Genomic DNA, 26,051 nt, shown 5'->3' with positions numbered 1-26,051 from the left:
CATAGGAATGTAATGTTAATTGTTCTGTAAATGTGTGCTCTGTCCTGTGTCACTGGCCTGGCTCGTGATGCTTTTTCTTTAGGGACCGTTCTTGTTGCTGGGATGATGTACCTTGCAAGCGTGGACATGAAATCAGTTTGCTGTACATGCTAAGTTAGAGCCATGTAGCACAGCATGCTATTTGGTGTCTGAACATGGATGTGCCATGTTGCAGCAGTCATGGTTCTCTTTAACAAACTGGAAGCCTACCATTTTTGTTTTGTCCTTGGATCTGTTTTGCTTCAGTGAAAGTGATAGAGTCCCTTTGGCATCAGTATATTTCTGCTTGTCGCAAAATTATTGTGATAAGATCAGTTGGTACAGCATTCAAAGAGGTCTGTGGGTAGGGTGTGGCAGCACTGATCATCAGGTACTTGGGAACTGCTGAGTTGCTACCAGGACAAATGCGGTAGATTTGAGATATTGGGAGAGCCACAACAGGCTTGGAAGGAACAGCATAAGGGAATTTCTGTTGTGAGGAACTTGAAGTCTCAGATGACAGATGCACCCTTGTGGTTGCGGATGGCCTGGTGGCCACACAGGGGCTGGCAACCCTTTGGGTAAGGTACATGTGTGTGTCTGCACTTTGTGTACACCAGTTTTCCTTTCTTCCTACTGCATTCCTGGCTAATGTGGAATTTTGTGTTTTCCTGCTGGAGTAAGAGTTCTGACTGGGGGGTGGGAAACCATATGCAGGTGAGCAGGAAGAGGGGAAAAATGTTTCCTGCCAAAAAAAAAAATTGGCTGCATTTTTCCTGATCTGGAAAGAAGGAAGACAAATAGCTAATAATAACTAGTAATATGCGTAGCAGTAAGGAATAAAGAGAAGAGAAATCCATGTAAGTGCAGATGAAGAGGGTAAATGGAATGGCTCTGGGAAGGCCTCGCTTTGGCCTGTGATGGCTGTGGGAGGCAGTGTTGAGTGTGGGCTGACTGGGAGGAGCTCTCAGGTATTGCAAGCAGCTGCTGGGTGGGGGTGATTCACAGGCTGGGCTGATAGCCTGTGATTGCTAAGTCGATTTGCTAATCACTGCTTTGGTTCAGTCAGTGATGGAAAAGTGTTTCAGAACACTGCAGTCTGTTATTCTCAACAAATGATCTGGTTTACCCCTTACAGTTTCCTTGATATTAGCTTGCAGGCATTGTGGCAGCTGAAAGGAGAGACTGAACTTGCTGCAGGGAGGTAGCATCTGTTTATCCCACCTTGATTTTGGGACAGAGGGGTTGGTTGTCCTTCAAATTGCAATACACAATCAGTTCACCTGACAGGTGTGTGATGGCAGCAGTTAAAGAAGCAAGACATAAAGGAACAGTACTGTGCAGAGCTATAGAGGCAAAATCAGAAGTGATCTGTCTGAAGTGCTTAAAAACTTAAGTCTCCTAATGTAATTGCATCTTTTAAGGCAGGATGGATGGAGGAGGAGACTGGATATGCTGTCAATAAAGAGCTGAGGGGAGGAGGAAGCAAGCAGATGCAAAGTAGGGGGGAAAGAACAAACCGTGATGTTGTTTGCGCTAAAATAACTTGAGAGTGGTGCATGCAATTGGGGAAGCAGCCTGGTGGCTGGCGCAGCCAAGTCCAAAATGATGCCTTGCAGGCACGAGACTCCTGCTCTGTGGGCTCTTTGTGCTGCTGAATGGAGTGTGGCCATTACATGGGCTCCAGGCCCAATGTCATGGTTGTTTGGACCGCCTGAGTTCTGGACCATGATATTTAGTAATTCCTGGGCAGTACTTGTTCCTGATAGGTAGTATAGGTAAGGCCATCTTGAGGTTTGGTAGAACAGAGTGAAGTGTTTTAGGTATACAGTTAAACTCTGCTATGCTTGTTTCTGAGGGGAGGCTTTGTGTCATCATGTTCACTCAGGTAGACAATAGTTGTAAAAACCAAATGAGAAGAGGAGAGAAATGCAGAGCAATCATAAAATGGACTAGAGATAAAGGGTACACTATACAGTCAGTAAAAGGTGAAGACAGAAGACTCAACCCTAACCTAGCTATGAAGACAAGGCTGAAGTTTACCACTTGACAGACAGCCTCAAAAGTCAAGAGCATGCTCTTACCAAAAGCAAACAAAAGAACATGTTACGCTATAAGGGAGAATATCTCAGCTTCGAATGTTTTAACTTCAGAGTACTTGTTAACAAGATGTTGAGGAGCAAGCATAAGATGGCAACGTAGGTCAGTAGAGATCAGTCATTCTTCAAGTTTCAAAGCTGTGATAATGAGTACATGTCATACAGAGCTTCTGAGCCTGGCATTGATGTCTGCGTATGTTAACTGTGCAGACCGTTCTCTGCAGTGGTCAGCACTTGATGACCAAGGTCATCAGTTGGTGTCTATCAGTGGTTTTCACTGTATTTTGTTTCTGTATTTTTGGTTTGTTGTTTGAGCTTGGGGTTTCTTGTTTATTTATGTGTGTTTTGAATGCATTTAACTAGCATTGTTAGTTGTCCTGTTGCTACAGTTCCTGGGTTTTCTTCTCCAGAAAGTTTGTCAGTTGTCTGTTGAGTAAAAGCACGCTTTGCCATTTGTTTCAATGGAAGCAGGATACAGCCAAGGTGAGCTGTGTCCATAATGTCAGTCTGCAAATTCAGTTGTTAGATCTGAATTTATGTAGTCAGCTGAAAATGTAACCTAATTATATGGTTCAGTGAGAGACTGTGTAGTACAGCAGTAGCTAGTGAAATCCCATGTGAAGGGAACATGCAATTTGAAAACAAAATCATCACCTGTAAACCCAGAGAAAACAAAAAAAAAATGTAGAAAACAATACAATGATACAGCACTTTAAAAGTGGTCTCTTTACATGTCTGTTTTGTTGGTTTTGTTTTTTTTTCTAGACAGCAGTGGCTAGTTTGTGTTGTGGGTTAACCTCACAGGCAGCTGAGCCCCACAGAGCTGCTCGCTCATCCCTCTCAGTGGGATGGAGGAGACAACTGGAAAGATAAAAGTGCAGGAACTCATGGGTTGAGATGGAGGCAGTTCACTCAGTGAAGCAAAAGCTGTGCCTGCAAGGAAAGCAAAGCATGGAATTCATTCCCACTTCCCATTGGCAGGCAGGCGTTCAGCCACTTCCAAGGAAACAGTGCTCGTGCGTAATAGTTTCTTAGAAAGACAAATGCCATCACTCTAAACACTGCCACCACCTCCTTCCTCTTTTTTTTTCCCCATTTTTATTGCTGAGCATGGTGCCATATGGTGTGGGATATCCCTTTGATCATTCTGGGCCAGCTGCCCTGGTTCTGTCCCCTCCCAGCTCCTTGTGCCCCACAGCTCCTCGCTGTCAGTGCAGTGTGAGAAACTAAAATGTCCTTGGCTCTGTGCAGCACTGCTCAGCAACTACTAAAACATCAGTGTGTTATCAACATTGTTTTTCATCTTAAATCCAAAACAGCACCATGACAGCTGCTGTGAAGAAAATGAGCATTATCCCAGCCAAAGGCAGGATGGTGAGCTTGGGTATAAGGCCTGGGAACTCAATTTCCAGCTGTTTAGAGAATACTGCAGAGGAGATAAATGTTCTCTGTTTTTGGTGACTTCTGAAATACTGCATTTGCCTGTTGGTGAGACCTAGTGAAAATCTTTGTTTCTTTGAAGAAGTTGTAAAGAAAATGGTATACCTCTGGAAAACGAGTGTGTTAAGGTTCATTTTCACAATAAATATTTTACATTTTTTGAAGTCTTCTGAAGGCAAGGCTTTTTCTAACGTTCCCTGTTCTAGACCCATGGTCTTCAAAGTGGGATGCATGAGATGATTGGTTGGAATGCACAAAGAAAACAATAACTTCAGTAGTGAATATATATAATTGGATAGATAAACATAAATGTATTCAAAAAGTTGAAACCTCTGTTCTACATAATGCGTTGCCTGAAATGACTACACAGAAATCCAAGCAGTGAGGTCCTGTCAGAGACTCGCCTCCTTGCAGGGAGTTTGCGTGTTGTCCATCAGTGTGATGGCCAGCTGACAGAGCAGGCTTTGTGTTTCAGCAGTATCTCCCATCTTGTTCTTCCTACAACTGGCAAGGTCTGAAGTAGAGCTTTATCATGAGCAACAAGAATGAAATTCAGGGAAAAGCTTTAATGAAGTTGTTTTTTTTTCCTGTTTAAGTTCCCTCTCTCAGAGCTGATCACATAATGTGTGGCTCAGTAACATGGGTAGGTTTCATTATCAGTTCTTGCATATCATGTCCTTGGTCAAAAGCATGTGAGCACTGGCTGCAATAGCTGCCCTGTCCTGGCAGGGGTGGGTACAGAGCATCCCATGGCCCCCTAGGGAGGTGCTGCTGCACTCTTGGCACAACTCAGGGCCTAGATGCTCATCAGGAGTGTAGTCGCTGTCTTTTCAGCCCTGAACCTGGGCTGGTAAATGGCAGAGAGGGGAGATCAAAGGAAATAAATTAGCCAAGCTTCAGAGTAATATGCTCAGTGTGCTCAGGAAGGCTGGGCTTCTATAAATAAAAACCCGGATAAACCAGAAAGGTTATGTGGAGGTCAGTGACGGTGATTTAAAAAACAATGAACTTCTTTTTTTTTAATTTACTGGACCTGTCAGAGTCTCTTCTTCCATTCCTGCTTTGAGAGTGCATCCCTTGCTGCACCGCTGTCATTTTTAGTCTTCTTACAGGAACAGTGTCTTAACTGCTTCACCTGGCTCTTACCTTCAGATGTGCTTATGTTCCAAACCAAGAACTCAGTAAAGCCTTACGTTGTGTTTTGGCTTATTAGTTGGTTAAGAAAGTAGTGCTGACTTCTCCATCAAGGATGAATTTTCCTAATCCCAGGTACAGTGCTATGTAACGCTGTCTTCACTTTGGGGTAACTTTCCTTACTTCTTATTCATTCCAGCCCAGACCTTAGTGTGGTGAGGAACAGTAGACACAGAGTGGAGTAGACCTAGATTAATCAAATCATTTTACTTGCCTGTCAACTTTTTGAAAAGCAGACAAATGAGTCAAGTTGGCCTTTCTTCTCTAAAGCTCCGATTGCAATTTGAGGCAGCTCTGAGTGTTCTAATCACGGATGGCAATCCTGTTACAATTGGAAACTTACTTGTTTTCTGAAATGCTTGTCTGTGATAAACAGTTGCAGCTCTTGCTCCTTTTGTAAAGGAAATAACCATATAAACAAAGTACCTTCTGTACTGAGAGTTTCTGACCTAATTCTTAGGTAGGCAATTTGAATACATCACAGAAAAGGACTTGGCTTCAAAACAGATGTGCATTTAAACTTCTAAGCATTTTTAAAGGTGTTGGAAACATGCATTCACATAGACCTTTCTGTACAAAGCCATTTACTTTATTTAATACACCTTTTTTTCTTTTGTGCCGTTCTCTTTCCCTTCACATGGGAGCCTTGAGTGATCGCAGCCAGCCTCCATGCTTGCATGTTCTCTGCCAGTGAATGAAGTCATGGCTGGTGATACCCTGAGAGGCATGTGTGGTGTTTAGGAGGCTCAGATTATATCCTCCTTGGTCGTGCAATGTTTGATCTCTTTTGCCCGGGACTTGATAATAGTGACTAATTCAACTGCTTCTTTGGATCTCTAAACTGTGTATTTCTTTTCCATTATGCTACAGAGACCTTAATAGCAGTATTTGAGACTGACCTCCTCACTCAATTAGTGTTTAACACTGATAGTAGAAATATTAATCTGGGGCTTCTGAAATGACTGGCATGCTGATGTGGTGTTTATGTGCTGGCAGAGGTTAGGTCTGGCTGTAGTAACATGGCTCTAGGCCTTTCTTTTCCATGCTTTTAAGGAAGTTATTCACCATGTGTGGTTACTTCATAGATCATAAAACTTCCTAAGGAGAAATCTGTTGCCCTGAGATCTCCTAGTTCTCTTAATAAAATATAAGATGGGGGGAGGATAGTACAAACGATGTCAGTAGTTTTTAAGCAGCTGCTTTTAAAAACAATTTTTTAAAAGTGATGAGAGGAAACCTCAATAATTATCTGATGATTTTTTTATAACCTGTGCAGTGTATTGTACATTTTACCTGATAGTTGAAGTCTTTGTTTTCTTTAATTCTAGAAAGTTACATCCCTGCCAACTATCTGCTGACTTTGCTGATTGCTTTCTTTTTCTTCTCTCTTGAATGTTGTAAAGTCTAAATAACAGTTCTCTGAGTGAAAAAATGGCAGTAAATTCTTGTTGCAACTGTCACTTACCTTGCAGAAATTATCCTGTAGCATTTACCGCATGTGTGGCTGTTGTGTGCTACCACAGCACTGTGGCATTAATAGGTATGTATCAAGGAATATGTGGTAAAGGTACAGCTCTCAGTGGTAGCAGTTCATGGCGTTGGCAGCTCAGTATTGTTTTTAATTTGAATGAGTTCTTTGCTTATATGCTTAACTGGCTTGAACCTGTTTAATTGCATGATGAAACACCATCAGAGAAATGGGAAAGCCTTGTGCGAAGAGTCCATGGCTGCTGTAACGTCCTGAGCCAGGATGGAACACAGACCACCTGTATCTCAACTTGCTGATTTGCACTTCTGCAGAAACCAGAATTTTGCTGCTGGTGCTTGTTTTATTGTTAGCACTTTTCTTGTCTAACTGTTGTCTAGTGGTCTTCGTTATTGCTATCTGCTTTATGTAGCTAGTACAATAATGCAAATTTAGCTTTGAAGCTGAGCACATCTTTTTTTTGTTGCCTGACACTGTTGCCTTTGGAACAGAGACTGCTTCAGAAGAACAAAGAAAAAAGCCACAAAACCCTTTTTTCCCCAGTATTTGTCTTCAGTCATAAATCTTTATATGTTCTTCAGGACAACTCTTCCCCAACACAGAGCCCATCCTAAGCATGAAGGCCATCTCCTCTGTTTGGTGTGAGCCAACTGGCAAGCTCCCAGCTTTGGAGTGAAGCTCAGCCCTTTGAAGTCTCGGTGACAGATTCAGATCATGCCAGCCCTAGAGACTTGTCTTCCTGCATCTGTATGTTAGCTCTGCCAATTGGACTATTATCTTGTAACTGAGCGTCTTCGGTGGTGAATGAAAAAGCTGCAAGTTTGAGTGTTGGGCTGTGTGCTGAGAAGCAGATAAGCTCTATGTAGCCCGAACTTGAAATAGCAAGTTCCATATATGCATTTTTACATGGCTGATGCTGAGGGCTAACTCACTAGTCATTGTCACGTGGATTGCAAAGATTATGGTAATGCGTTGACATAAAGTGTTGCCTTTCCCAGTGATTACAGAAGCTGCTCTAAGAAGAGGCTCTACTGCCCCAAACCAGAAAATTGTATTAAATGGGGAATTATGGGTGCAATTCTTGGATCTATGGGGACTGAAGTTAGTTCAGTCACAGGAGATGTCATGTGATAGCTCAGATCAGATGGGTTTGTTTCATGATAAATGGACAGAACCTGGCAGAAACCAGAAGGCAGAAGCAAATGGTTGGCAGCTGGAAATCTCTTGCAGAGACCTGTATGTGGAGCTTTGGGTTAGGACTTGAGTACTGTGTGGAGGAAACTGAGGCTGGGAGTACATCTGTCTTTGAGTAGAAAAGAAGATGATGGATATTACTGACATACCATACATAATGTCAACTGGAGGTGGACATAGACTCTCACTGTTCCTTCTTAGTATGAGAGTGTCCAAGAGGAGATGCAGTGGGACTGCCAATATGAAAGAGTGCTCAGAGGTTTTATGAACTTGCTTACAAGTTCTTTGTTATGCCTAAAAGAAGACTTAACCCAAGCTCCGCGTGCATCTGCATACCATGCTGGGAGGCAAATAGGGGTTTCTTTCAGAAATAAAGAAATTGAGATGAGAAATGTGTGGGAGTGATTCAAGAGAGGTGAAAAAGTCTGTTCCACCTAAGTCAGAACACACACCTCTGTAGCAAGGTAGCAGCAGAGTTGCATTTTTTAACCTAAATCTGGAAATTCAGCCAAGCATTTCTGAGTTGGTGTTTTACTCAGTTCATTTTGCATTTCTTCTTTAGGGTGTTTTTTGCTGCGGTGTTCTTTGTATCCCTGCAGCTCCTCACTTCAAGGCTCTTCAAACACCCCTGTGGGGCAAGTTGTGCTTCTGGCTGTTGGTTAAGGAAGGAACAGAGCTTCAAAGCATTTGTTGAAATTTCTGGAACTTAATAAAATCCATGTTATTTGTATGAAACTTTTTCCAAAAGAAAATGGCATCTTGGAGAAGTTGAGAGGGGGCAAAGAAATGAAAATATAAAAAGCATTAAATAATTTGTTCTTCTTTCCTATAACACCAGACAGCATGTAGGTGCAGTCATTCGTGCTGACCAGTGCCTTTGCCTGTGCAGAAAGGTCTGGTGATTTCTGGTCTTGTGCAGCTGAAAGTCTGTAAGATGTTTGTGGTTTTATGCCAGGAATGAGTTCTTGTAGCACGGCCTTCTGCAGGAATGTTGATGACCACTGTTGAAGTGATTTAATATCAGCTGCTAGCTGTTCCAGTATACTCCTGTGTTCCAAGCAGGTTGTTAAACTTCAGTCAGTAAGCTGGTAAAGGGCATTTTTCAGCCAATTTTACCTGGTGGCAGATCTGGACTTGCATGGTACCCAGGCCCACGTATGGGGTGGAGGGGGCACAGTGCTGTGGTGCCCCGCATGCTCACAGATGGCCCAGGGAGCTCACAGCCTCTTTCATCATCTTCCCTGACAGATACAATGCAGGGAGTCCTAAAATCTCACCTTGAAATCTTGAGGTTCATAGCTAGGATGGAAAGGAGTGTTGCTGTCTGTAACTTTTATTGTAGTTGTTCTTTTTTGTTTGAGGGGAATTTGTGGCCCATGTTTTTGCTTACTGCCCTGATGGGTGGGAACAGTCCAGAAAAACTTTTGCTTTGCTCTTTGTAGCCATTGTGTGGATATTTCTGGGTGGGAGAGTAACAAGGAGTAATGATCCGTAGATGTTTTTCTGATTGAGAGTTGTGTGCGTTGTTTGGGTTCTTTTGGGGTGAGCATGGGGAGGAGGTGTGTGTGCAGTGATTTTTTGCTTTCTTACTTGTAGGGTATCTCCACACGGATCTTCTTTTAGCCGTGGATGGGTCTCTTACGTATTTATGCTTACCACATATAATTTATTTCTTAAAAGACCTCACCTAACTTCATTATTTGACTAAAACAAGGAACCTTATCTTTCATACAATTCCTCATTCATAGATTGTTGCAGAATCATTTACATATAAATGCAGAGTGTCTGTATGTGTTGTAGGGGGCAGGGGAATTTTGGTGTTTGGTTTTTTTTTCCCTTCAGAAACTAGCATGTACCTGCAAGAAGATACACAGAGATTTAGGCACTTCTCTCTCTGTGTCACATACGGAAGCATTATGTCTGTGTAGAGCAAATGGGAGCAGGTATTCGTACAATTGTTATGGTACACTTATAATGGGCAAGCAGATGCTGTGTGAGCAGCTTCCATCAATTCTACTCAAATTAATGAAATTCTTGACAGAGGACCTCTTGATATTTGAGTGTAACGTAAGAGCTGAAAGGCCTCTGTTCATTAATTTTTAACAGCCCAAATGCCTTCCAGGCTTTTGATTTTTAAGGTGAATCATAAAGCAGTAATTCACGTGGGAAAAACTTGTCAGGTTTAAGCAGCAGCAGTCGCATGGGACCTTGCAGAAGAACACATTTTGTGATGTTTGATGACCTTATATAATTAGTTTTTAGTAGGTGTGGTTTTCACCCTCACACTGTAAACCTGGGACAGCATCATCATATCTGTTCACAGATGGGGAAAATGCTTTATATCATGCTAGATTTGGTCAAACAGCAGTGAGATGAGGTGATTGAACTTTACAGCTTGGTAAAGCTGTCATTTCTTCAGAAAAAAGTTTTCATTTTTTTTGATTAAGCTGTTTAATCTGGCAGCTTTGTAAGACATCTGTCCTATTAAGTGAGGCTTTGATGGCACAGCCCACACTGCTTTCTAGTCCTCTGATGGTTGTCCAGAAGTGATGCTGGGACTATGAATCCCAAATTCCCTGGGGGCAGCAGTGAGAGGAAAGGGAACCAGATGCAAGGATAGTGATTCCTGGACATGAGCGCTGAGGATGAACTGCCAGGTTGTGTCATTTTCTACCAAATGCTTTATATTTGGTGATATCCTTAAGCTATTAATCAAGTGGTAACATGTTGCGTAATCTGACATTCAGTTGTACTGAAATCATATTCCTTCCAAATTTCTTCAATGGTTGCTTAGTATGTCAAGTATTTGCTTGATTTTTTTCTTTTTTGTTTGTAGTTCATGATGAAGCCTCTCGCCTCTCAACTTCTCTGTGTAAAATTTTGGTTACTGTTAGGATTTTACTTGTGCTTTCAACAAATCTAGATTTAAAGAGTCAGGCAGAAGGCATTGTCTTGAATTCTATTCACTCCTGGAATGTAAAGAGAGGATGAAAATTCTAATTATTGGACAAGGGATGTGGTAGCAGCATAATTCAATAACCTCTCAGATGTTTGCATCAATTAATTTTGAATCTTTTAAATGAAACTTGTATGATAAGACGATGAAGCAAAAATGACAGCCAGTCGAACCACCAAATCTAATAAAAAAAAGTAATTCACAAATTCTCAAAAGCCACCAGAGACAGCTCCCATGAAAAGCTTGAGGCGTACGTTCTTCTTTCATTCTTAGGACTGTAATCGTGCAGAATTGGAAAATGTACTTTAATTGTCTGCATGTTCAGCCTTAGTAGGCATGTATGCCTCTGTCATTGCTTGCCCCATGAGTCCTCATTTCAAAGTCGTATTCTCAAGAGGTTTAAAAAACAAAAGATGATTCCTTGGAAAGTGCTGGATCATAGGAGTATTGGTAGAGATGAGTCATTTACTTTGAGAAGCATAGGATTTTTTATCGCAAAATACGAGTTCACTTCTTACCTGCAACCCTTTGACTAGAAGTTTCATTCTTTAAAATGAAATATGATTATTATGCAGGGACATCACTGTTGAAGTTAAGTGATTGCTAAGTACGTGCGCTGCTTGATTTGCTTGATTTTTGTCCTTTCTTCCCCATAATATTCATCTACTTGGTGCAGAGCAATTAACCTGCCCTATGATTTTGACAACTCATGGTCAGTAAGTGATGCCAGCTGGGTTTTTTAAAAAAATGTTATTTAAAGAAAAGGTGATGAGAGCAGGTTCCTCCTCCTGCTGAAATCTTGTAAACAGATGTGGAGACTTCCTGCCAATATAGATGTGAAAAGCTTAAATTTGTATCTTGCCATTGCGGTCTGTCCTCAGTTCAACATAGGTTTAGACTGACTGTTTACAACAGAAACCCATTGTAAAAGTAAAGTAACCTCCAAGAGGAGGAGGAAGCTTCTTTCACTTTTCTGCTATGGCAAATCATAGAATCCATAGAGTTGGAGGAGACCTTTAAAGGTATCTAGTCCAACTCCCCTGAAATGCAGAGGGACATGCACAGCTAGATAAGTTTGCCCAGGGCCTGATCCAGCCTGGCCTTGAAAGTCTCCAGGGATGGGGCATCCATCACATCTCTGGGCAACCTGTTCTAGTGCCTCACCGCCGTCACTGTGTAAGACTATATCCTTATATCTAACCTAAATCTCCCCTCTTTTAGCTTAAAACCATTTCCCCTTGTTCTGTTGCCACAGACCTTGTTAAAAAGCCTGTCCTTTTCTGTAGCTCCCCTTTAGGTACTGAAAGGCTGCTATCAGATTACCTCGGAGCCTTCTCTTCTCCAGGCTGAACAGCCCCAGCTCTCTCAGCCAGTTAATGATTAACAGATACATTTTACCTCTATCTCTTGAATTCAGTCTGCTTACTTTATAGCCAAGCCCTCTTAGATGACTTTTGCAGAGCTGCTGGCTTATTACTTTACTCTTCATCCTCATGTCTTAAAGCAGTGGGCTTTAACACCATCTGTCAACCCCGTCAGCACACAAAAAAGTAGATGGAGGTGCAGAGAAAATCAGGAAATACATTTCCATTTTTAACCCAAGACTTCAGATCTTGTTGCATAGTAACAAGTAATGTGTTTCCATTGTCTTCGGGTTTGAGTGGAGTGTCAATTTTGCTGTACTTGCTCTTGTCTAGCTCTCAGTTTTAGAATGAAAAAGTCTTTTCATTGACAGTCTAAGCCTCATGCATCATCTTTTGCTGGATTTTATGTAAGCTTGTCAAGTTATTTTGCTGCGTGTTGTAGGAGTAGATCGTGCTTTCTGGGAGCAATGAATATCGATACCGTTTACTTACTGCTTTTAAGTAGAAACCTACTATTTACAACTGTGTCATCCAGTATTACTACTAATCTTTAAATTGTGCAGTTTGATTTATTTTTTGTTTTATCCATCTTGCACATTTTGGGACTATGTTGTACCTCTTGAAATGCTGAAGTTTTGTTGTGACTGGTGATAAAATGTGCTCTGTGCAGCTGCGAAGGGAAAGGGTCTCCTGTCACCCTGAGGCTGGAGGTGGCTTTCCCACCTCCCTGCAGGGAAGGGCCATCATCCTGCTGTTGTCAAGACTAGCTCTGCACTGACTTGGCTTTGCCACGTGCACCTGTGGCTTTCAAATGTCACACATTTATTTTAAAACAGTTTCCAATGGAGAAGAGAGGCAGGAGATTATGTGACCCAAAATCCTAAAATCTTAGGCTTCATTAAAAATTAAAAACTCAGGAAGGAGTTATCTGTGGAGAGATCTGACCATGCTGATCATCTTCAGGCACTTCCCGGTCCCACCAGGCTGGCTCTGAGGTGGGACCTGCTGAAGGCTGGCTGCTGTCACTCGTCTTACCAGTCAGGTGTTTTTGTGCAACCACATAGCTCTGTTTCTCTCCAGACACAGCTGTTTTTGCTTTGCTTGATTTAACCTTGGGGAGGGTAGGGAGGAGGAAGGTAGAGGAATGGTTCTTAATTAAAGTGGATCCCTTCTGAATCTAGGTGTAGTTTAAATGAGTTCCCAAGAGCTCTCAGAAGAAAAGAGTTGTATTGCAGGTAAGTTTTTCTTGTGTTTGGATTGTACTGGTGATTCTACCTTGTTTTCCCTCACTGTAGATGACAGAAGGTAACATCCAGGATAACTGTGTGCTTCAATATTGTTTGATGCTGTAAATCCTTGCTTGGGAGAATGCTGTTCTGATCATTTGGTGGCTGCAGGGCTTTGCATTGCCTTCAGAAGTCCTGCGGTTTTTAGCTTCTCATCAGATGAATGCATTATGACTTGATCTAGCAGTGCTAATAATTTTCTCATCTGTCTTGTGGGAGTTATAGTGGTCATGGTGGTGGTGTTTGCTTTGATGTGATCCCATCGGTATTTTTAGAATTTAGAGTTACAATTTAGTAATTTGAATGCCGAAACTTTTTTTTTCCTTTCCAGTACCAGATGTATATACTCCATTTTAAAACCACATAAATATGTCAGAATTACAGCACAGCATAAATAGTGAATGCTTTTCTTCTGGCAAGTGAAATTTGTTCTAGTTTATATTCTGCAATATACAGTGTCTTAATGATTTGATGCGCTTTATTTTTACAGGACTGTTTTCAGATACAGGCTGCTGAAGCATTTTCATAGAATTGTAGAATGGCTTGGGTTGGAAGAGACCTTAAAGGTCATCTACTTCCAACCCCCTGCTGTGGGCAAGGCTGCCACCCACCAGCTCAGGCTGCCCAGGGCCCCACTGAACCTGGACTTGAACACCTCCAGGGATGGGGCATCCACAGCTTCTCTGGGCAGCCTATGTCAGCACCTCACCATGCTCCGAATAAAAAACTTCCTGACTGTTCTTTGCTAGGCCCATATTCCTTGAGACCATGAATTTGACCAGGGTATGGTTGCTACAGCAAGTTCTGTTCTTGTACAAACAAAACCTTAGGTTTAAAAGAAACATATATTGCTTTACAAGTAAACATTTAAAATTTCAGTTTGGATGTTATTCCTGCAAAGGATTTGTGTATCTTACCACACATAATTTGTGTATTTCTGTTGAATACAGCAATGAGGCCAATAAATATGGATTGTACTCTTACTGTGATAAAAGGTTTTCAGAGTATTATTGTGTCTTAAGAAAAATTACTAATGTAGAGAAACTGGATAAAATGCTATTCAAGATATGTGTTTATCCCTTTTTCTTCTTTGGATTTCTTGTTTCGTTTTTTTTTTTTCTGAAGAACATTTTTTTGTGTTTATGTCCAATTAATGGGATGTAGACAGGCCTTTCTCATGTGCTTTATTGTTGCTTGCAGGGCTCAGTAGACCAAGCCTTTGCCAAGAATTGCATCACTTCTTGATGGCTTACCTTCATGGTAACATGGCTGTTAGGAACTTCATATGTCCTGTTTTCCTTAGTGACGGTTATGAGTCTACATTCTTCCCACATCACTATATACTGCAGAAAATCTTGAAAACTGCTTTTATCTTCATCCTGGGGCTTGCTTTAACAAAGACCCTTGTTTGTGGCTTAGCCCCAGCAGGCAGCACAGTGCCACACAGCCACTCTCCCTGGTTGGTACTGGGAGAAATCAGAAAGGTAAGTGCAGGATCTCATGGGTTGAGGTAAGGATAATTCACTAGGTAAAGCAAAAACCACATGCACAAGCAGAGCAAAGCAAGGAATTCATTCCCACTTCCCATCAGCAGGCAGGTGTTCAGCATCTTCCAGGAAAGCAGTGCTCATCGCATGTAATGGTTTCCTGAGAAGACAAATGCCATCACTTTGAACATCCTCCCTCCCTTCCTCCTTCTTTACCCCAGCTTGCATTGCTGAGTATGATGTCATAAGATATGGGATGTCCCTTTGGTTAGTCTGGATCAACTGTCCTATTCTGTCCCCACCCAGCTCCTTGGTCACCCCAGCTTCCTCCTGGCAGGGCAGCATGAAATGCTGAAAAGACCTTGGTTCTGTGTAAGCACTGCTCAGCAACAGCTAAAACATCAGTGTGTTGTCAACATTGTTTTTATTAAAACAAACAAACAAACAACCAAAACACAGAATTATGTTAGCCTCCGCAAACAAAGTTTATCTCAACCAAGCCCATGCCACTCTCTATTGCTTTGTTTTCTGTTTTAAGGAGTGACAAATGACCAACTATCACTCTCCTATCTTGATGAACAATGAATTTCTTCTTCATCTTCACATTTTATCCAACACATATTGCCCTAACTTTGGATTTTATAATCCCTGTTGGTAATTGTTTTCAAGATCATTGTGACAAGACTTCCAGCACATCAGCATACAAGCATCAGAGGAGCGTTTTTACTAGCAGTGAAGGAATCTTCTTGGAGATATCACTTGTCCCCTCAGCAGCTGGGATGTGAATCTTCTGTTGCTAATCCGTGACTGCTCATGTGCGGTGAGCATATTTGGTCAGTGTTAATGTGCTTGCTCTTTGCCAAACTTGTGATATGGACTCTAAGAGTAGAAGAAATCAGGTATTTTCTTGTCAAGTATTTTCTTGACTAGTGTATTAAACAATATATTAAGTTCAACTAATCTGCCTGAAGTACTTTGAACATTTGATGCCAACAGCTGTTAAGTTCCTCTAGAAAATATTTTTATATTCTGCTGTGGAGAAGAAGAAAGCATGTGTTCTTTTCCCAGAGTGCATGCTTCTTCACCCAGACAAGAAATGGGTGAACTTCGCTGGTACTCAAGACAAATGTTGAGGCAAACCATCAGTAAGAACTCTTCTTGGGGGGTGGGAGAATTCTCACTCAAGTTTTCCTGCTGTTTGGTTGCTGCGCCATTCCATGCAACCAGCAATTTTAAAGAAGTTTAAGTATGACTAAAACCAGACCCATGTGTGTCTCATCAGTGTACATGGTGTGCATTCACATTTCTGAGTAGGGCCCAGAATGATTTTTGTGACACTCCAAATGTTATCTTGAAAATAGATTTTTCCCCTTCTCCTTTTAATGTTTTCTAAACTATCATTTCTGGCTATGACAGCAATCTCTTGGAAATGTAAAGCAAGGTAAAACTGATGTAGGTATTTGTCAGAAATATAGCACAGCTTGCTCTGGTCACCAAAGTATCTCTGTGTCCTGTTAGTTCAAATTGAGCTGTAGTTGAATTTAAAAACTTACTCCTGATTCGTGTTTTGATGACTCATATGCCAGCTTCACGTTCCTTGCAGAATTCCTTGAGGACTCTGAAGGTGTAGAGACATTTTGCAGTAACTTGCAGAGCATCAGGGAGGTGGCCTCTGTACAGCTATCATGCAAACCTTCCCCACCCAGATCCCTGCAGTGACCTATGTAGTTCTGAGAGGCCCCTCCAATTCAGTGAACTAGCGCAGTTTTTCCTTGCACCCAACTGGGGCTTGATCACCCTGAGTGCATCTGTGTCCCTGGGGATGGGGTGCCTGTTGTGCCAGGTGTCTGGAGGTCAGACTGATACTAAGTGAAAGTGTAGACTTAAGTATGTTCATTTGATTTTTTTTTTCAGGAAAAGTGTTTTTGATTTTGAAGTTGTACATTTAGATCTAAATGTATGTCTGTGTGCGTGTATATGTATATATACATATTTATGTGTGTATATCTACACCTTCCCTCCCCCCCCCCCACAGGCTTATGCTAAGGTGTGAGTTTTTCTTAACATAATATTCTTTCTTAGCTGCTTCAGCATCTTGACTGGCACGCAGCAGTCACTAATGACCCTGCACCTGGGCAAGCATGCCCCAGAGAGTCCCAAAAGCTGCATCCCTCCTTCTGTATCCTTCTTCCAAGTAGTATGTTTTTTGGATGGCACTTGCTCTAGAGCCCGTCAGAATGGCTGTTCTGAGTTATTTTCCCCTCCCTGCTTAATGTGCAAGTAATGTCCTGATTTTTCCATCCTCATTTACTAGGTGCTGGCCTGTTACCTCATGGTGTGGGAGATTAAGTCATTTCCCCCTGCTTTCTTAGTCTCTGCTGACTACAGTTGCTATATCTCAACTAGCACTAACATCTCCCATGCTGAACTGTAGATACTTAGAAGGCAAATTGTACATTTTATATTTGTCATAATATATTACATTTTAACAATGTAGAATGGAAAAAAGTGTAGCAAATTGAAAGATTGAATTTAATAAATTCAGCTTCATATGCCTATACAAATAAATATGCTACTTCAAATAGGGCAATCAAGTATGTAGAATAAGTAAGTTGTTTTCCTGCTATTTGCAGAGTTGGCTTTATAAAGAGGAGGAGAGCTCTTAGAGGATACTGTTAAGAGTACTTTTTGAAATGGATAGACTTAGTGTTGAGGGGGAGAAGTGTGGAACTCTCAGGCTGCATTTCTTAAATGAGTTACTCAGATTTCTTTTCATTTGGGCAGTATTTCTACTTTGGAGAGATGAAATATGTACTCTGTACTTGTTTAGGATCTGCAAATGGGTACCAGGGATGTAGACAAACCTGCTTCATGCTGCCTGTGTTGTAGTACTAGTTGTGTCCAGCTGCATGTGGACATCGGATTTCTGATTAAAACATTTTTAAGCTTTCAAGAAAGCTAAAAACAAAGCATTGAAACCTAGTGTTTCAGACAGTAGCTCTATTATGCTGCACTGGAGTTACAGTGCAGCTTTGTCTGACTCTTCTTTATGTAGTTATCCATTTCTATATATGTTATCTAAAGAAAAAAAAGAACAACCCAGCCCTGCCATTCCTGTTGAGGTTAGCAACACCTTCTTAATCTTTGCTTTTGTTCTTATCAGTTACTTACTAAGTTTTCTGTGGGAACAAGGTCTATGTGAAGACTCTGTATCTATCTTCCTACTAAATTTGAAACCTGTTGGCTGTTTTCATTGAAGTTTGACAGTTCTCCAAAATAAGGAAATTCCTGTACGTTGTGTAGAAACATTGACTGGGTAGGGAGAGGTTACTTGTCTAACAACTCAGGACATGTCAGACAAAGCACGTGTCAGCATGTCAGAGAAGCCACGTGTCTTTCAACTCTGGTCTTTACATGGGACTTGCATTTTTCTTAATCATGAGTAAGTACTTCCAGGGAAGTAAACACTTTTGCTTGGTCTCTGCTGCTGAAAGAACTGACCAAACAGATGCAGAATTTACGCAGAGGAACTGTTTGAAGGCCTCAGCTCGCAAAAAGACAAAGTCTTCTACTATTTTACCTCTCCTTATTCACCTTCTCTTAAAATTGATAAGTATCCTCTGAAATAAGCTGCTGCTTACAGGGAGAAGCAGGAAGATAAGAAGGCTCTCTAACCACTTTGATATCTTCTCTCTCAAACACGTTTTCTTTTAGGGGTATTGCAAAGTGTTGGGGTTTTTTACTATGTCTTAGAATTTGATTAGTATCACAGTTACACCAAAAAAAGCCCCTGTGCTGTGGAGTTTTAGACTTAAACCAACCTTCTGCTAAGTGGAAAAGTCATACCAAGATACATGGAGACTGCACACAGAAAATGGCTGCCAGAAAGCTAACTGGGTAAGTGCATTGTGCTTGTGGCAGCGGGCAGTTTAATGCAAGCAGAAAAACCTGCCTGCAGAGCTGGGACAAGGCTGTTTACTTCAAGAAACTCCCTGAAGCACTGCTGGCAAATTAGGAAGAGCTGTGCCTCTGCTGCTGTAGTTTACACTTAAATGTCTTAGCATAAATTTACCTTTATCAGCAATCTACTCTGTGAAGGGAACAGTGGTAGCTGAGGAACTGACATGTTTAATTTTTGTGGACTTTGAAGGAGGAGATGGGATAGACTCCAGGAGGAAGGTGCAATAAACCTGAGCCTTAGGCTTTAGCTTCAAAAAAGAGAAGGGGGATGGGGGGGGAGAGGCAGAAAGGCAAAAACTGGAGCATCCTTTAATGTTGTATCATCTTTGGCTTTTTCTTATGGCTCCTGTCCACTCCTTGAGTTTTCAGTCAGACACTGAATTAATATTATCTTGAGGCCTCATCAGAACAGCAGAGGTGCTTTCTGATGCTGAGTGCAGCTGTGGAGAAAGAGCTGTTGAGACAATGCATGGAAGCTGTAGTTCCACCTCCTGAAACCATGTTATGGCATAACTTCAAGGAGGAAAAGCAGTTTCAAACCACTTCTTCCTTGATTCCCTCTTCCTGTCATACCTACAAATGCAACTGTCCAGAAACACAAAGATAACAAAATGTCAAACTATTACATTATCTTAGTGTGAATGTTTTGGTGACAGAAAGGAAGCTTTCATATTTGGTCTGCTGACACTTAAGAATCCTTTGCTGAGGTGAGGCTGTTACCACGGCTGATATACCTCTGGCCTACCAATACTGATTTTGCCCATTTTTGCAAATAGTTTAAGTTGGAAATTTGTCCAGAGTGGAAGCAACTTGCTTAAAACCTAACAGGCAATATATAATAGTGGTGGAGATGCAAGCAAGTCTTCGAACTTGGTCCAGTGCCATGCTCACTGAGCCACAGTGCAGCTTCACATGCCTGGAGGGTGAGGCAAAGGCCTCCAAGCAGCTCCAGCAGAAAAGTGCTGTATTTAGCTCATGAAGATAGTCCTCTTTGAGCTGCCTGCCTGTGCTGTGTGCCACAATCACCATCTCTTTGTAACAGCCAGCAGAATAGCATGCAGGTTTGTGGCTTGGGCATACTGGCTTCCTATTCAATTGGAGGGGGGCCTCAGTGTGCCTGCAGCAGCAGAAAGATGTCAGACACCTGGAGGGCACTCGTCAGCCAGTTTGAGCAGGTGAGCTGGCTCCTCGAGACCAGCTTCTCAAGGGCTTGCTGTTTGCATTGAGCCTGAGCCTTTGCTTTGGTGTAGTTATTTCTTGATTGGATGGGAAGATAAAAACCTGACACACAGGCTCTTATTGACCAAAAACTATGGTTTATCTGATTCAATACCTGGGTTATCTCTTCTGCTGAGGCAAAACACGCAGTTGCTTAAGGCAGCCAATACATTCAATGTGATTGCAGGTTGTGATTGGTAAACCTCTGTGGGCTTGACTGATATGACATAAATTGTGTTGCTTTTTTCAATATAATATTGGTTGCAGATGCTTATGTACTTTTCTGATTTTATCATGCTTCACCAGTGTGTGTTAAGAACATCTTTGATCTGCTAATAAATGATACACTGAGTGGGAGCCAGTTTTCTGTTCTTTAAAAAAACACATAGATCACCGTAAAAGTAATACTTCCTATTTATTTCCATGGAAATTTCAACAGATATGAAGAACACAATAACACTGTTTGATAGAGTAAAATCTCAGTTACAAAACACTATATTTCAACACAGTCATCACTGCTAGCTATGCATTTTTGTCAGTGATAATGAAGAGCCTGCATGCTGCTCTCATCAAAACCTGCACAAGGGGAGGTGACCCACGGTCACTGTCACCACTGCTGAGATCCAACACCCACTGCCTCTCTGTGCTCACATCCACTGTTTGGTCTCCAGAAGTGTTCAGCAAGCATCAATGAATGCCAATGGGTGCAAATTTTTACACATAGAGTAGTTCAATGACTACTTTCTAAGCAACCCGCGTACTTTAATATTACTTTCTGTTGCATAGGTTTTTGTCTGGTAGATATAGTAGAATATTGAAAAAGTTTCCCATAATTCTTTCTTCACTAGAGTTAATCACTATAACTGGAGGCAATAGGTGAGGAGTGTCAGCGGGGTCTGTTTGGAGAAGCAGCATTGTGCAGAGTAACCATGCCTCCTTCCAAGGGAGCAGAGGAGGGAGGAGCTCCCTCTCTGGAGTGAATGAAAGAAGCAGTTAACTCAGTTTGTGTTGCAGAGATGTGGAAATGCACCCAGAAAAAAGCACCTGCTTTTTCAGGTTTACTCTAAGTTGGTATGCCAGTTTCTCATAGAAATTCCAGTTTGGGCATGAGGGACCTTCAGAGGTCAGGGAGTTGTCCCTTTGCCCAGGATTGGACCTTCCTGTGGTGATAAACTGTCTCCGCAAAAGGGGATGATTTGTGATCCAACCTGATGTTTACATTATATTTGTACATGTAATTATTTTTAGTAATACCTAAGACAAAATAAACTTTCTATAGAAGTATAAGCACCTATTAAAAAAAAAAAACTTTTTTTTTTTCTTGTAAGACTATGTAGGAAAAAGGCCTACATTTAAAATATTAATGTTCTGTGCCCCCACTTTTGGCCTTTTTAGTTGCTTTTTAGGTTGTTGAAAGTTTAACCCCAGTCCTCAGCAGTGTCATCCACAGAATTGTTCTTTAATGCCAACCTGTGGAACTGGTTTCCCCATACCTGTAAGCAGCAAACCCAGTATTTGGTAAACTGCTATGAACTAAGTATCATCATCTTGTCAGTTGTGTATGCCATCACTTAGCCTGGGGAGACTGACAAAATGCAGCACTGAAGGCCTCCATCAAGCAGATACTTGAACCACCAGGGAGCAAATCCTAATTGTCCTCAGGTTGCTTTCCCAGCTTGGCTTTGCTTGGAGCAGCCAGCAGAGATCTACACCTTCAAATGTATATGCAAATTTCCAATATGCATATATTTGGCTAAACTGCCTGTCCAGAGTCTCACCACAGACTAGGGAGACTCTAGACAGGGGAAAGCAGTTTCTCTATTTCCCAGGTGGCCAAGAAGGCCAATGGCATCCTGGCTTGTATCAGGAATGGTGTGGTGAGCAGGACTAGGGAAGTAATCCTGCTCCTGTACTCAGCACTGGTGATGCCCCACCTTGAGTACTGTGTTCAGTTTTGGGCACCTCAATTCAGAAAGAACATTGAGGTGCTGGAGCAGGTCCAAAGAAGGGCAACAAGGCTTGTGAAGGGCTTGGGGAATATGCTGTATGAGGAGAGACTAAAGGAACTGGGGCTGTTTAGTCTGGGGAAGAGGAGGCTGAGGGAGACCTTATTGCTCTCTTCAAATACCTGAAAGGTGATTGCAGTGTGAGCGGGGTTGGTCTCTTCTCACAGGTGACAGGACAAGGGGAAATGGTCTCAAGTTGCGCCAGGGGAGGTTTAGGTTGGATATCAGGAAAAACTTCTTTACAGAAAGGGTTGTTAAGCACTGGAACAGGCTCCCCAGGGAGGTGGTTGAGTCACCACTCCTGAATGTGTTTAAAAACTTTGGATGTGGTGTTCAGGGACATCATTTAGTGGTGGGTTAGAGTTAGGGTAGTATGGTTAGGTTGCAGTTGGACTTGATGATCTTTAAAGTCATTTCCAACCTGAGCAACTCTGTGATTCTGTGATTCTATGCAGAACAGTCTCCAAACTGAACATTATTTTGACTGTATTACAATCCAGTAAGTCTTGAATATCTACAGAGAAATGGTGGTTCAAGAAATATTCTTAAGCAGATAAGCTGAGTGTGATCTGTGTCTCCTTGCTTTCGTGTACTGTTAATAAAGTGATATTACCTTGTTTCAGAATATATCTCTCTTGATATTTTGAAGAGAGTTTGCAAAGAATAATGTCTGAGATAGTTAAACAATTTAGAGAGTATTATTCCCATGTCTAAACAGTAGATTTATGTTTCAATATAGAGTAAAAATCATTCTTCCCTTGGAATTTCAAAAATATCCTTGACTATGTATCCTTGACTAAGCATCAACTATAACAACATTCTTGTTTAATGTTTTGAATGTGGTATTTGAAGCCCGGTTGAAGGCCACTGTAGAGTCAAAGACAGATAAATGTACTTGACGCATAGAAGTCTAATGGATACAGTTATTGTTCTAGTGTTCTTTGCTTAAAGGCTGCTCAAAATGTTAATTGGACGCTAAGTTTCATCCCCAGAGAAAATGTCTACTAAATGTTAGGATCATCTTGAGAATATGCAAGATTCTAGAAGGATATTGCTACACTTCACAGCACATTGGACCAGAGATCTGTAATCTGATGAAGGAAATGCAAAAAATGCTGATGTACAATAATGCCAACTACCAACAGGAATGTTAGATGGTTTTAATTTGGCATTTAGACTTTTTTTTTTCTTCACTGTAGTTCAGTTTGTGCTGGTAGGCAGATGAGAAATTAGGGAAGGGGAAATAGAGCTGTTGTCATGGAATTTAAGAAATCGTATGCAGTGAAGTTTTTGTATGTTCAGATAAATGTGATGATAGCCCCATGGCTACCCATTGATGTCTTTATGGCAGAAATTCAATTTATATTCAATGGGTAGTTATGGTCTAAAAAGTACAGTAAATCCAGAAGAGTGCAAAGTCTCATGCATGTGGAAGTAAGAGGATTAAACTATTTTTTTTTTTTGCCATAATTGAAAAACCATGCCTTCTTAAGCAGAAATGCTGCTTGCAAAAATAGAAAAAAGACAATTTCCCTTTAGCATCCAACCTCCAAGAAAAGCCTCTTTTCTTTATAAAAGGAAAGAAATGCCAGCCAAAACTCTCACAAGAAGGGAAGAAGCCAGATATGTGGGGGCTGTATTTATCTAAGCTCAAGTGATAAAATGTGATTAAGTGAGATTGTAGCAGCCATAACGTACAGTAGAAGAATATCAAGCAGGAAGCAGGCAATTCCTTTGGCATTTTCTCTGAGGTGTCTGTTCCTGGGTCTACTGTGAGAGGGTAAAATTCCTCTGGAATTTTAGTAAAAGTACATAATTACTCTTCCTGCTCCCTGCTGTCTCCACCCAAAATGGTTCTTCAGGGGCAGCAGAGTTGTACTGAGGCAATTCAGTAAAAGAGGATAATAACACAAGAGGATCTTAGAAATGTTTTGTTTTTAAGACTGAATTTTGTACTTACTGATATAATCAATATTTCAGAGGAATATAAACTTTTTCTTCCTCTTTTTTTTTCCTTCTTCCCAGTAGAGAATAACTCCTCTGTGTTATAAATCTTTCTTTCTAATTGCTTTGCTGATTGCTCACATCTTCTGTGGGGTGTTTGATTTCAACACTGAGCTCTGCAGAGACTGGATTTCTTAATCTTTGTGTGGTAAATAAAATCTGTCCTAACCAGATAGGTTTATCTTTGCTTGAGATGTGTGTTTGTGTGTATACAAAGAAGATTGCGCTTAGAGTGTGGTGATTTAACTGGTTACAAAAACCCATTTCTGGAGGTGGCATGATCATGTTTTGTGTCTATGTGAGTTTATGGAGTAAAGGATTTCCTTTTTCTCCATGGCATATTATGCACACACAAATCATAGAATCACAGAATATTACACGCACACTTTAATGGGAAAGGTTTGACATTCTAAGCTGATTGATGGGTAAATGGGAGTAAAATAACATTAATGTCATGATCCTTGCAAGTTTGAAGTGAGAAATTGAAAACAAAGAAAATTCTGTCTGTTTCACTAGATATTTTAATTATTTTTAAAGGTATTTTTGTGTGTATTTGTATAAGATACGATACAATTCACTGATTATATACAGATAGTATATTATATGAAGCGAATAATTTTTTATTAAGCTGATTCCTATTGTGCTCAGAATGTTTCTTTTTGTTCTTACTTTGTAGTTGCTTCCATGTTGTTTGCTGTATGTGTAAGACCTCTTGGTTGTTATATTGCTCTAAGGTACTGTATAACTTGTTACAATATTTGAAGGAAAGAAGTAACGCATCTTAAGCTGCTGTAATATCATATTAGGAGACAGTCCAGCAAAACTAGAGTGTAATTTTGAGAATTGGACAAAAAATAGTGGTTTTATGTTGGTTTCCTGTGAAGTTTGCTTACTGCTGGTTATTAAACCACATGACTGGGAAGTTCTCTCTATTTCTTTCCTTTTTATTGCCAGTATCTTCAGACAGTGCTGGTTTAAAGTAGGGAATACCACCTTTAGCTTCCTTTCAAGGAGGCTGATGCAGAATTAGAAAGTTCCTAGCTGTGAGAAGAGGGAACCAAGTTTTTTGGTGGTGGACAAGAAACAACTAGAGAAGGTTGAAGAACTACGTCAGAAGACTTCATGCCGTCCTGAGGTTAGACATCAGGAGTAGAGGAACACAAGACAGAGCAAGCTTAAAGAAAAAGACTCAGCAAAACATTGTAGCTGTATCTTAGAATCACAGAATATTCCAATTTGGAAGAGATGTACAATGGTCATTGCGTCCAATGCCAGCTCCACACAAGACCACCCAAAAATCAAACCATATTTTTGAGAGCATTGCCCAAATGCTTCTTGAACTCTGGCAGCTTGGGACCATGACCGCTGCCCTGGGCAGCATGTTTCAGGGCCCGACCACCCTTTGGTGAAGAACCTTTTCTTAACACCCACCTGCCCCTCCCCTGACACAGCTCCCTGCCGTTCCCTTGGGCCCTGTTGCTGTCACAGCAGAGCTCAATGCTGCCTCTTTGCTCCCTGTGAGGAGCTGCAGCCACCATGAGGCCTCCCCTCAGCTCCCCTGCTCTGGGCTGAGCACACCCAGGGACCTCAGCTGGTCTCCTCATGCATCTTGCCCTCCAGACCTTTCTCCATCTTTGTTACCCTCCTTTGGATGCTCTCTATTATGAGTAGTTTTATGTCCTTAATCCAGTGATAAGGAGGGCCCAGGAGGATTCTGTCTGAACCCTGGAGAATTTAGCAGGGGACTGGAGAATGTGAGGCAGAGTTAGGCGTTATCAGGTTTGGTTTAGCTGATAGACTTGGAGAATGCTTGAGGATGGGTTGCAAATTGTGTTGGCATCTCAGTGCTGTGGCTCCCTGAGGAGGCAGCCTGAGCACAGCACCAGGAACGTGGTCATGCAGAGCCAAGCAGCAACTGGGACAATGCCTGCACTGAGGCGGCATTGCAAGCAGGGCTTAGAGTTGCCCAAGATCAAATGATGCTTCAAGCATCTCTGCTGAAGTCTTTGGTGCAAAAGAGTGGTGTTCAGAAAGCAGCAGCTCTCAACCCTGCCATCACCATGACATTGCGATGCTATGCTGTTGTCTTCATGCAAGGTTGAGACTTGCTGACTCACCATCCATCTCGTTACTGAGACTCGTTTACAACATCCCAGTTAGCAAACTGAGAAGCTGTGTGGGCTTTTCTGCACTACAAGTCACTGTATGAAATGTTGTTGCTGTGGAAAAATGGTTTTGTTTATTTTTCCCTGAGTGCAGTCAAAGCCTTTTCAATGAATAATACAACACATCTGATGCTTTGGAGAAAGATCTTTCGAAGATTAATGATTTTTATTTAT

General features: G+C 41.4%; 1 protein-coding gene across 2 annotated transcripts in view; it reads left to right on the top strand.

Moving 5' to 3' along the window:
• PPM1H (protein phosphatase, Mg2+/Mn2+ dependent 1H) overlaps positions 1-26,051 on the top strand; it is a 134,452-nt gene that overhangs the window by 20,616 nt on the left and 87,785 nt on the right. Inside the window, exon 1 of one of the 2 annotated variants that reach the window (XM_021385054.1) lies at positions 547-599. The exons of the other annotated variant lie outside the window; for it this stretch is intronic. Within the exon in view, the coding sequence (XP_021240729.1) occupies positions 562-599 (38 nt within the window). The 5' untranslated portion in view covers positions 547-561. Of the gene's footprint in view, positions 1-546; positions 600-26,051 lie in introns of those variants that run through there. 2 annotated transcript variants of the gene reach the window in all.

This window comes from Numida meleagris, chromosome 1 (assembly GCF_002078875.1).
Source record: "Numida meleagris isolate 19003 breed g44 Domestic line chromosome 1, NumMel1.0, whole genome shotgun sequence".
Classification (NCBI taxonomy): Eukaryota; Metazoa; Chordata; class Aves; order Galliformes; family Numididae; genus Numida; species Numida meleagris.
The sequence above is the reverse complement of the archived record's forward strand: the minus strand, read 5'-3'. Positions and strand labels throughout refer to the sequence as shown.